Source organism: Charadrius vociferus, unplaced genomic scaffold (genome assembly GCF_000708025.1).
Source record: "Charadrius vociferus isolate BGI_N301 unplaced genomic scaffold, ASM70802v2 scaffold498, whole genome shotgun sequence".
Taxonomy (NCBI): Eukaryota; Metazoa; Chordata; class Aves; order Charadriiformes; family Charadriidae; genus Charadrius; species Charadrius vociferus.
The window spans coordinates 203185-215175 of NW_009649588.1; the positions used below are offsets into that span (position 1 = coordinate 203185).

Below are 11991 nucleotides of genomic sequence, written 5' to 3' on the forward strand. Positions count from 1 at the left end.
GTTTTGGTCTCAAATGCTGTATGTATAGTACTGCCAGCCTCATCCTCCTCCTCTGCTTCAACTGATCATTTTGCCAGCAGCCGTCACACACACACCAATTGTAAGCAAGTACTCTCCATTTTCCTTACGCCTAAAAGAACTCTGAGCAGTTATGATTAGGTAAACATTTTCTCTTCTTAGTTTCCTCTACATACAAAAATACTAGCTGTATAGATATAGGCAGCTCTTTGGAAAGTCATAACTAATTATATTCTTGAAAGTTGAGCAGCATTATTAAGCTAGTACTACATACACCACCTTCTGATTGGCCTAAAGACTGAATTTATTCTGGGCTCCCTCCAATCAAAATTAATCTTTCTATAGTACAATGAACTGTCACTACTGAATCAACACCAGCAGCAAAAGTGACAGCAGCCTACATCATTACTCAACTAAGATAATAGAACTAAAGTCATTGAAACAGGCAGATGTTGGAGGCTGTCTCCCATTTCAGAATAATGTTCCTGTCGTAACTCAGCATTTATTTTAGGGAAGCAAGGATAAATTCATTACCATTTGCAGGGTGCTCAGATATAACAGTAATAGAAGCCATGTAAGCCTCCCAATATGTACACAGTGGAAACGCACATGGCATTGATACTAACCATCCTTCACCCAGATAACGCAAAGCGGAGCAATGCAATCAATCCTCATCCACTGGAGACCTGCTCCCACATTAGTGTGAGCAACAGTGTTTTGCTATTGCAAACTCAAAAAACTAAAGTTGAGAGATGTGCAACACCGGAAGTCATTTTGACAACATACAGAAGCTTCATGATTTATTCCTGCATCCTTACCTTATTTCCTGGTAACACACTGTATCCAAAATTATCATCTAAAGAGCTGCTGTTTTGTCAGATTGCAATAATCCATATCCTCACTGCACAGAATGCCATGATTCTGCGTTGATCACTAAACTGCATAGATCCAATGATTAGGAAAAACTATTGATGACATAAAAATGGTAAAGAAGAATACAATGTTTGGTTTTTAAAGTTAGATCCTTTAATTAAAAGCATTAGAAGAAAATAATGATTCAAAAAATAGACCAAACGTAAGATCCTTATCTATTTCTGAACAGAAGTATAAATGGGTGCAAGGTGTACTTCCCTTACTGCTAGGATTTAATGACCATCTTCAGCCCACCGAATAATGTCTCCTGCAATGATATGGCCACATATTAAGGAAAGGTCATCAAATCTGGGCCCAACTTTCAGCCTTCAGGTCAAAGCTGTATATCAGTAAATTGATAGGATTATTGATATTCATAAATCAAGATTTATAGAGTTCAGAGTCCAGTTAGTTCAATTAGATAATGAATTAGGAAAACAAAGAGACATTTTGGAAGAAAATAAAACCACTTAGCCTGACACACAAGATAACCTTCAGGTAGCAAGCCAGTACAAGAGCCTAGAAATCAAAATTGATTTTTATGTATTGTTCTATTTTAATTTAATTCTCATTTATATTTACCCACAGGTTTTTCATTTTGCATTTCACCTGAATAAGGATGCTAGATAGTATCCATGACTTCCTAGCACTTGCAAGACTGGTTATCTTGTCTTGGCAGAAGGTCAAACTGCACACCTTTTAATTTAGCCAGTTATCTAACTGTACCAGTTATCTAACTGTTCCAAACAGCTCAAACCTGCAGCTGAGATACCTATTCCTGCTTCATAGCAGTTGGAGTTGCTCAGCTTCCTCTGACAGAGCTCTGAAAACAATGGATTTAATAGGGAGGGAAATGCCCATCTGATTCTAATGGCTAATTCCACCTCTTTCACTTAGAGAGCAGAGTACCAGATGCTCTGGATTTCCTGCTTTGTCAACTATAGAGCAGTGTCACGTTCAGCTCTCACATTTGATATAGCTGTTTGTTGTCTGATAAAACATGGTTCCTCAGGGAAAACAAAGGGTTGTCTCTAGAGAAATGTATAAATACACCTTATTTGGCAGTATGGGAACTCAAAGCCAGTAAGTTTGTCTATGGGAAAATGCCTGATCTTGGGAACACTGTTCCCAGGGTATTCTCTGTTCCCAAGTAGTTACCAACAGCTGGCTCAAAGTTAAAATGTAATAGACAGACTTCAAAGATCATCTTGCATCAATAAAACTATAATAGGCTGGGGAAGGGGGAACTTTACATGATCTCACCACACACACCCCCCCCACATCCTTGTATGCTGTCTATAGAAGCTATGGATCATACTTCTAATTCATGCATGCTGGGATAGCTCCCTAGTGGATCCAGATGAATTTACAGCGGCTTAAAATTTCTGCCTTTATACAGTGACTCCATGGACAGCTGCCACATTTTATTTTACTCTTATGGGTTCAAAATCCACTATGTTTGACTCTGAGATTCTTCTTTAAAGACAGTTTGCACAGAAACCCTTCTTGCAATTCCAAGTTATGCCAAGACAATGAAAAGAAATAGATTAAGCATCTATAAAGTAGATGAGCCGATTATCAGCGTGGTAAGTATGTTGTAACATGCTTTTCCGTTCCATAGCAATTCAAACAAAACTCAGTGTGCTAACAGTTTTATGGATTCATTTGAAGCAATATGAGAAGTTATTCATCCTCTCTCTACCTCTGCCACAGATGTGTTACTGTCCATGTGGCAGACAGCCATTAATATATATAATCAGTACTCCCCCAGCTGTGTTTCCAGCCAAGCTTGCCAACTTTGCCCTGCAGCAGGTAAGGAGCACTCACACTTAACATCGCTCAGGGGAGGCAAAGGGAGTAACCTTCAACAGTAGTCTTCAGCACACAAGTAATACTAGCTGAGAGAAGCTTCCAGGTATAGTTATTTGCAAGGGAGTATCTCTTATAGCCTAAATTCAAGTTGTAGGTATATGTATTTCTTTGCATGCAGCCATAATAACAGTGCTATGACAGCTTAATGGCGCAGCACTCAGCATTTTGCGTCCTTGTTACACATAAGTGCCACAAGGTTCATACACCACAATAAGTCATTTGACAAAAACTTCTTCAAACTTTTAGAAACCCACTTCCATGTGTATTCCTATTAATGCAGCTTTCATACACAGAAGAATTATTTGCTCTTCATTACATACCAGACTGCAAAGTCCTTAGGAATTTAATATTAGCTTTTAGAAATACATACATTGCTATTACCAATAAGGAATTAAACATTAGTTGTTCACAGCAAGAGAACAAAAAGTTTAGACTGAAAGAGATAGCTATTACTAGTTATTTAAAAAAAAACAATAGTTTGGGGAGTAGAACCTTTATCAAATGGAGCCCGAGGAACCTTAAGCAATAAAAACGTATTTATTCCAGACAGCTGCATATAAGTGCCAAATTTTGAGGCACTTCAAAAGCTCCCTAAAACCAAGGCCCATACAGATAGCAAATTAGACATCCAAACATGGACATTCATAGATATCAGAAGTTATTTAAACACCTTAATCAGCTTTTTCCAAGTGGTTAGAGATACTGATAAACTGCTGTGAGCTGAAGAGATTCACCCCACCCCTCTCAATAGCTTGTATTTATTTTAGTCTGTTCTTAGAATTGTTTTAACCAGCTCCATCAAACCAAATCTTAAATTCCTCCTTTTTTTCTTCAGCCAAGAAAACTAATGGTCCAAAACAGTAGAATATTGGATAAGTTAGTAGTGAAATAAGTTCCCTTCAGACAAAACAGTAAGGCTTTCAAAGAATTAGATTCTTCCGTTTGACAGAGAACACAGTCCACATCACAACACTGAAAAAAAAAGCAGTGGGCAAATTTCCAAGATCTTTGAATAATGAAACAGTGGTTAATAAAGCAAGACTTATTTTTCACTCCTCTTTGGCATTTAATATCCTACTGATTTGTATACACTAACATTGTACTAGCTGCAGGACACATGAAATGACAGAAAAACACAGCCTCCCATCTGGGCTGGTCCCGTCCAGCTGGTGATTAGGGCAGGGCACAGTGCAACCATATGGCCATGATCAAGAACCCACAAATATCATCCAGAGTTAACTGGGAAGAGCTATAGCCCACTTAGTCTCCTAAGGATGATAAATCCCTCTCATTCTGTCTCTCCTCCTCAGTGGACATGGTAGATTTGTCTTTTTGCCTGCACAGATGAAGCTTTGCTGGTTAGAATACTAGTGATACACAACAAAAAAAAAAGTGAATGTGGTGCTTGTACCTGTCAATGACAGAATGACAAAATTATTTCCATGAAACAATTAAAAACCCATTAACCTCACATTTCTGCCTCAAGTCCCAAATGAAGTCCCCCTCCTCCCAAAAAAGCTTATGTTGGCATGGGAACTCTGAAACCGGAGGCCAAAATCCTGACACATAGCGCATGGGTACAACCCAGCAGCTGAATGTAAGAGATTTGACTCCAGCAGTCATACGGGAAGAGTATAACAGTAGCAGCTCTGTTATCTAGCCGGCCCTTATGTATTAACAGAATGGGAAGAGCCTACTTATCTAACAACAAACAGGAAGAAAATGAAAGGCAGAACTTCACATCTTCTTGAACAAGCACCACTGTTGCTATCTACATAGTTCTAATAGTTCCCGTTCCACTGGTCTGTTGAGTCACCTTTTAGCAATACTTGTTTTCCAGCTGATAAGTCAATAACCCCCAATGAATCATGGCACAAGGACATTACATGTGGTAGAATAACCTTTTTCAGGTTTTAATCATTAGAAACAGAAACCAGATCCCAACATATTGCCTGAGCTACATCTTAAATTGAAAGATAGAGCCTCAAGTGGTACACAACAAAGTGGGTTTAATTGTAATGCCATGACTCTAGCAGCATTGTCATGGCCCATTTCCACTCATCTATTGTAACCAACCCCCCTGCTTAGCAGTAAGGACTCTGGTCAGGTCCTGTCTAAGAACATCTTTAAAAGGTTAGAGCTGTTGCCTAAAGTCATATTAATTCACCAGGGGCCAACCTTCCCTCCAAGGCAACATTTGATAAATAGCACAGCATGACTGTTGGAATGGCTCTGTGTTTTGGGAGACACCATCTTTTGAATGGGATATGCAAGTAGAAGGTCTTTTTGACTACATAACCAAAAATGATGACCTGAAACTGTCAGGAGTAAGCGACAGCCTGCTCACAAAACATTGATCAGTACAAATAATTATACATAATAATTGGCAATTGAGTTTTGCTAACAGTTTTAAAACATTTTTACCACTTGGATAATAGCAGAAGAGATACAGGACTTTTTCCTCTAGAATTCTCAAACTATAAGCAGTCTTAAACAAAATAACACCTACAGCAACAAAATACAACAGGGAAACACTTGGTCAGAATTTGAACATAATCTTTAATTTTATACCAGCAGACTTTGTGTGAGCAAGATTTTTCTTTTTTCCTGAAGCTGATAAATTTCTTTTAATACATGGGTGCTGACTTTCAAGCTGTGCATGGAGCCCTCTTCTGGAGAAATTTGAAAAAATAAAAGCTTAAGAACACAGTAGTACAGGCTACGCATTTGGAGAAAGAGTTTTAGGACTAATTTTCTTTATTCACTGTAATGACAAGCTTGTGAAATCTATACTTCTTTCCAATTGACTTAGTTGCAAGCCAGTGGAACTTGACAGTTATTGTTAAAGCTATCAAGTTTTTTTTCCCTCTTCTTGTAAGTTTTACTTAATTTTATGTTGAGTCATCTGTGTGAAATGCATAACATACAAAAGCAAGCCTGTAAACAACTTCTGGTTTAAAGCAAATATTTTGTATGCAGTCCTTAGAAAATATCTTTTTGGAAAAATGTAAAACCCACTCTGATTTGATAGGTTTAAAAATCTGTAGTTACTGCTTACTGTACTCTATAGTGAGCTGCACAAGCTACCAGAGTACACTTAGTTTTTATTGTCAGCTTCAGATCAATGAAGCTGTATAGTATAGATGTGCTTTGTAGTTTTAAAGGTGATCCTGAATTAAAGAATTACTTGAAACGTATCTTCCTCAGCTATTCCAGCTACTGTTCAATTATCTTCTTGGTGAAAACAGGACAAACGGTAGTAGTGTAGACTAAATCTTTGCAAAAGAAAAAATTATTTTATCGCCCACCTGTTTACCACAACTTTTACAAACATACTTAATGGGCTGAAAAAAAAGCAATTCCCCATCCTCAACCTTTAAATGCCTCAAAAGGCAGTTTTATATCTATATTTAACAAATGCAGTTGAATTAGATGCAGACCAAAAAAATAAAACTATAGTTAATACTTTTAGAAATGATGTTTTAATTAAAAATAAACCTTTTTTAGTTCATGTTCTTATGAATACGAGAATTTCAAACTTTTTTCTACACTGTAAACTTTGCTATCATTAATTTGAAATGAAGTTATTCCCATCTTCTATTTCCACAGAAAGTATTGAATTACTAGACTGCTAACGCTTAGAAATCATTTTATCAAAATTGAGTTTTGCAAGTTCCACTAGCATTGTATTATATGAGGCATTATTGCTACTAATGGAGGAAAAAAGAAAACTTATGAAAAAAAAAATCCCAAAATGTGTTACAAACACTACACAGCCAGATGGCTGCATTTGTTTAATATGTTGTTTCTCATATACTTCTATTTACTTTTCCTGTCATATGAAAGTTGTGCATGTGGTGTCAAAGAGAAAAGCCACACAGCATTTCAGTAAGTGCTCTTTCTTTCCCAAGCATGCTATCACCTTCAGTTCATACTTTAACCTGCCAATACTCAACAACCTTATACCTGAAGACAGATTTATGTACACTTCCTTATTACAGTCTAATTCATTCCCTAATTCATTAACTCTTAGACATATCTATAAAGTAAACTTGGAGATGTGTTAAATCACCAGGTAGAGACATTGCCAGTTAAAGCTACATATGCTAATAAAGAAGATGGGGTGCAGTTTAAGCACTTAAATGCAAAGCAATGCTAAAGCACCGCAAGCTCAGACCAGCAAGAGAAAAAACTGAAGTATTGCTGAAAGTTATCGGTAAAGTGCAGTTGTTTTCAGAATCAGGTGTTCTGCACCTTGTCAGATTTTAAGTAGTTACTGACGTTAAACACATGCCAGCTATGTGGTTTAACAGGCCTTAGAACACTGTCCTCCCCTATCATATACATACTGCTTTTCCTACAAGGGACAGCTAAAGAAAATCCAAACTCAAAGCTGATTATTCATTAGTGTGCTAAAGATGGACAAAAGAGGACTGAAAACACAGAGAAAGCCAAGCAAACTGCAGTCCAGATGGCAAATCTCAAGCCCGAGGTGAGGGAGCACCAGCTCACTATATCCAGAGGTTACCTTTACACTGTCTGTGCCCTCTACCCTCCGCCCCTCTGCTCCCTGAGCATTGCCTCCCGCTGGCAGCTTCGCCAGCTCAGCTGCCTGTCCAGGCTGCATCCCAGCCCACTTTGCCAACTTCTCCCCAGGAGCCCTTTGGGCATCCCCAGCCCACCCGAGAGCCGTTCAGCCCTCCCCAGCCACAACAGCTTGCCCGCTCGCTGCAGCCAGTCTCAGCAGGGCTGGCGAACTGCCCGCTGGCCAGCCCTCCTGCAGGGTACGCACAGCCCCAGCCCTTAGTGAGGCCCTGCAAGAAACTCCGCAGGTATCCCCAGCACATGCCGCTCCGGCTCCTCAAACTCATCCTTCACCAGAGCATTCAGGCACCATACCTATGGCCCAAAGCAGCTACTTTCATTTGTTCCACTCCCTGGAGCAGGATTGTTATCCTGAACCCACCCAAATGCCTGTGTGCTTGCTCACAGTCACCGAGTCTCCTACTGTCCCATAACTCCAGCCACCCACGCTAATGCTTTTACTCCTTATCAGGGTAAGCCAGGACCAAAATATCCCAGCCTTGATCCACAGCATATATGCATTCAGTTCACCCTACTGCTTCCTACTTACACACTCTTGATGTGTCTTCTCTCAACAATAAAGCTCTCCCAACAGTGATCCCTCACCATTTCTCTGCTTATCATTCTATTTTGAAAAAGCAGACTAAATGCCTGCTGGAGATTGCAGTTACACAAAAAACACAAGCGCACAGACTCAGCGTCCCAAGCACTAGTTTGACAGTCAAAAACCCACCAACCCCCTAAGGGTTAACAAAACCGCTCGATCGCCAGTCAAAAAGGAATTAACTTTTCTCTCTACTCCGTGCACAGGATGCCACTGTCACTAAACCACTAAACGCAAGTTTACAGAGCTCCAAAGACAAAAGAAGGAAGGATGCATTTAAGCTGGACAACAAAGGATTTTCAAACCTCCCCAGAGCTTCCAAAAAGTGAGCCCTGTAACAGCAGCGAGCGGCAAAGAGAGCAACCAGAAGGTACCGAGAAGTCAAAGCCCAGCCAGTCCCTTGGCTTTGACAGACAGCAGCAGCAGCGCTTTAGCAGCTCTGTGTTTTTAAGGCTGGATGTTTTTTCCTCCGCTTTCTGGCAGAGGGGGATCTATTACGCTTAATAAGAGAAAGGCTACATAGCAAGTCACTAACAGAGTATTACACATCTATCAAGAGAGTATGGGGAAGGGAACCTTTTGCAAGGTCTGATTTTATTTTTCCTCCAAATTCCCCCCCCCTTTTTTTTTTTTTTTTAAAGAAAAAAAGCAATAAATAATGTGAGCTGCCTATAACAGCCTACTACCCGGCAAAAGCCAGAGGAAAGAGGCAAATCAAAGTTGCAGCATTTGATATGACAGAAAATATTGCTGCTGCAGCTGCTACCGAGACACTTGAAAGATTCTCCACACCACCCTTCCAGAAGGGAAACAAAAAATGCTATATATCACACGGCAAATTTGTTGTAATTGTAAATCAAGGAACTATGAGATTCTACATTCCTAGCAACTGGCTTATAGCAGAGATCTTACATCTTTCGGCAGTAATTCAATCAATGTATAATTACCCAGAAATCAGACCTGAATTACAAATACTTTCAAATCCAAATGCACGAGAGAAGGAAAAAGAAAGCAAGCAAGGAAAAAATACACATTTCTTACCTGGGACAGCAGAAAGGACAGAGCAAGTTGAGTTTTGTGCTGCATTTTGCCAGACTAGAAGGTACCAGAGGCTTTTTCATTCATGCACTCGGCTGCACTGAGCATATTTTCACTGTGAAACAGCCTTTGAGAAGAGACTCTGCCTTGAGAGCCAGCCAACTTCCCAAATAGATCAGCAGCATCATCACTAAAGCATTGGATAGAGTCTGATGACCAGAACCAATGGCTTTACAAGGATGATTTCTTCACAAAGCATCCCCATTTTGCATCACACATATTGGGCAAGCACCTCTCACAAACACAGCACCTTTAGAAAGCATTTTGCTTTGGTGTATTTGTGTGTTTAGTTTCAGTCTAACAAATCATGCCTTACAGATCTCAATAGTATTTTCCCTTTTAGAGAATGGAATTGCACAGAGAGAAATAAGAGCAACTCTGAGCACCGCTGCAAAGAGATTCTCTTTATTAAAATGTTAATAAGGTATGCTTTATTTTCAATAAATCAAAAAAATGACCACTGCAGCTTTAGTTACTTCCAAGCCTTAGAAGAACACAGTGAAATTTCTCAGTGCAGCAGAAATACAGATTATATTTTGTGTTTTCCCCTCAATCTCACAAATCACAATGAAGACAGATCAATTCTAGCCTGCAGAAAAAAAATCCATCATAAGGCAATAGATTTTATTAACTGCTCAGGTAATGGCAGAACCAGCTTTTGATTCTGTGAACTTGAATCTAGGACAAAGTTTCAAAGCTGCATGCCCTTCAATTACAAAAACTTTTCCTGTTTGGAATAGGGGACCCCTGATGTTTCAAGAACCTGCTTTCTTTGGATTGGTTATGTTGCAACCCAGCAAGCAATACCAGGCAGATGGACCAAAGATTACAAATGAGCTCCCCTGTCTGTATTTCCAGCTCCACCTCTCTTGCCACTCCCCATTATCACAGCAGTCCAGTCCTTTTTTGACTTGTCTTCTTGCAGTTGCCAGGGTTATTTAACAGTACCCTTCCCCCATTTTCAGTAAGGTCAAAAGTCTCCACAGCTCTCATGACTGATGCTTTTCCCTTGCTTGCTCATCCAGCAGAGCCAGCTGCCACCACTTTCCACTCTGCCCCACATGGCTGCTGCACAAGTGGTGAGGAGCAGAGACATGGGGAGGGGAAAGCAGGTAAACAGATGGGAAGGGATATGCATCCAAAGAAACTGACAACCACTTTGAGTTCCTCAGCATCAGCAGGAGCTTCCTGCTGTGAATAATGTTGTTTGATAGCTTCCCCAAGCACTGTTAGTCTACTGCTCGTATCTTCCTTTACTCACAGACCGGACCAAAACTGAAGGAAAACACTGTCCTTCAAGTCTAAGCCCTCACATGCAGCAACAACTCTGCTCCGGTACCTTAATCATACATGTATATAAATTAACACTGGAGATGGATCGGAAATCAAAACAAATCCAGCAGGAACTACCAGCAACAATTATAATGCTCTATACAACAGCAAAAAGTTCACCACTTATATACAAAAAAAGCAGGGAGGTTGCTTTCTTTTTCACCCTTTTTTCCAGGCAGGAGGCCAGCTTTAGCAGCACAAAAACAATCTTAGAGCTCTTTACGATTAAAAATAAGTGAGTGACCATCTCCCATTGCTCCTTCAGGGTTCCCAGCTTTCCATCACAGCCTCAAGAGAAGCAGCTCAGAAGTTCATAGACAGGCAGTGGGGTTTTCAGAGGGCATAGCGTGCAGGGAGCGGGAGCAGCACCAGCAGTACCACAGTACACACAGCCTTTGTATGGGAGCACTGGGATTTGGACAGGCTCTTAAACCCCACAAACAGGGGCCAAACAGCTGAGCGAGTTACCAGACCAACCAGAAGTAGGTGGTGACTGAGAGGAACAAAGGCATATCTGCATCCTGTTTCACAGGAAAGGGACTCATTTTAAAAAAAAATAAAAAATAATCAAGTCATGAGGTAGATGATTCACTCCAAGATTATGCTTGCAGTAACATCAGATTGGAGCCAATATGAGCAGTTAGCTTCTGAACAAGACAGCACAGCCAAGGAGGTAGAGAAGGGAACAAGGAGTTGGAGCCCTTCCCTGTACCCCCACAGCCACAAGGAGCAGGGCTGGACCTGCTGCCATGGCCTCCTCACAGAGGGGCCAAGCACCACAGGCCCAGGGCAGGGCCTGCCGCCCTGATAGCCCCGCTCAGGGCTCCAGCCTTTCACAGCCACAGGGAGCCACACACCACAGCCCTCTAGTCTCCAGAAACAGCAGCTACCCTCTAATACCAATAATAATTAAAAAACCACATTGTTTAGAAAAACTAACCTTGTACCTCTAGTCTCACACTGCTTGTCCCTCCTGCTGCAGCCTGTGCCTCTTGCCTTGGCTCCCTACTCTCAGGTGCTCCTATTTGTCTCCTGGAGGAGTAATTAACCACTGCCGGAGGGTTAATTAACAGCACCTGGGGGTTAACCCTTTACAGGCTGCTGCCAAGCCCAGGCCCAGCATGGCACACCAGAGCGAAGCTGCCACATCCTTCCCCAGCGCTCACCCACGCAGGACCTGGCCACCTTTGGGAAATGGCCTTTTTGGCACTGCTCCCCTGAGGTAAAATCCAGCGCACAGCAGCCCTGGATGCTGAGGGGGGGGTAACTGGGTTTAACTGGGGCCTCCAGCATCGGGGAGATGGGCAGCTGCTGCAAATCAGCCCCTAAGGCCAAGGAGGAGGGTTTGGCCCTTTGCAGGTGGGCTCCCAGCGGGGCTGTGTCTTCAGGGGTCAGGAGCAGAGTCTTCTCTACTAATTAGGTTATTAATGAAAAGCTGGCAGGTTATTAATTAGAAATTAAGACTTGGTTCCTCAGTCCTTCTCAGCCTTAGGTGACAGGAGGAGGTTTAACCTCTATAAGACATCTCTGAGGAGCAAGCCAGGAGGCAAGGCTCCAGGTGATGGAGGATG

The 11991-nt window shown here is 41.2% G+C and overlaps 1 protein-coding gene across 1 annotated transcript in view; it reads right to left on the reverse strand.

The window, feature by feature from the left end:
* Positions 1–9109, reverse strand: part of CDH13 (cadherin 13) — a gene marked incomplete at its 3' end in the record, with an annotated part of 202075 nt that extends 192966 nt beyond the window's left edge. Inside the window, exon 1 of the mRNA XM_009890391.1 lies at positions 9032–9109. Coding sequence (XP_009888693.1) covers positions 9032–9076 — 45 coding nt within the window. The remainder of the gene's footprint in view (positions 1–9031) is intronic.
* Positions 9110–11991: the final 2882 nt, after the last annotated feature.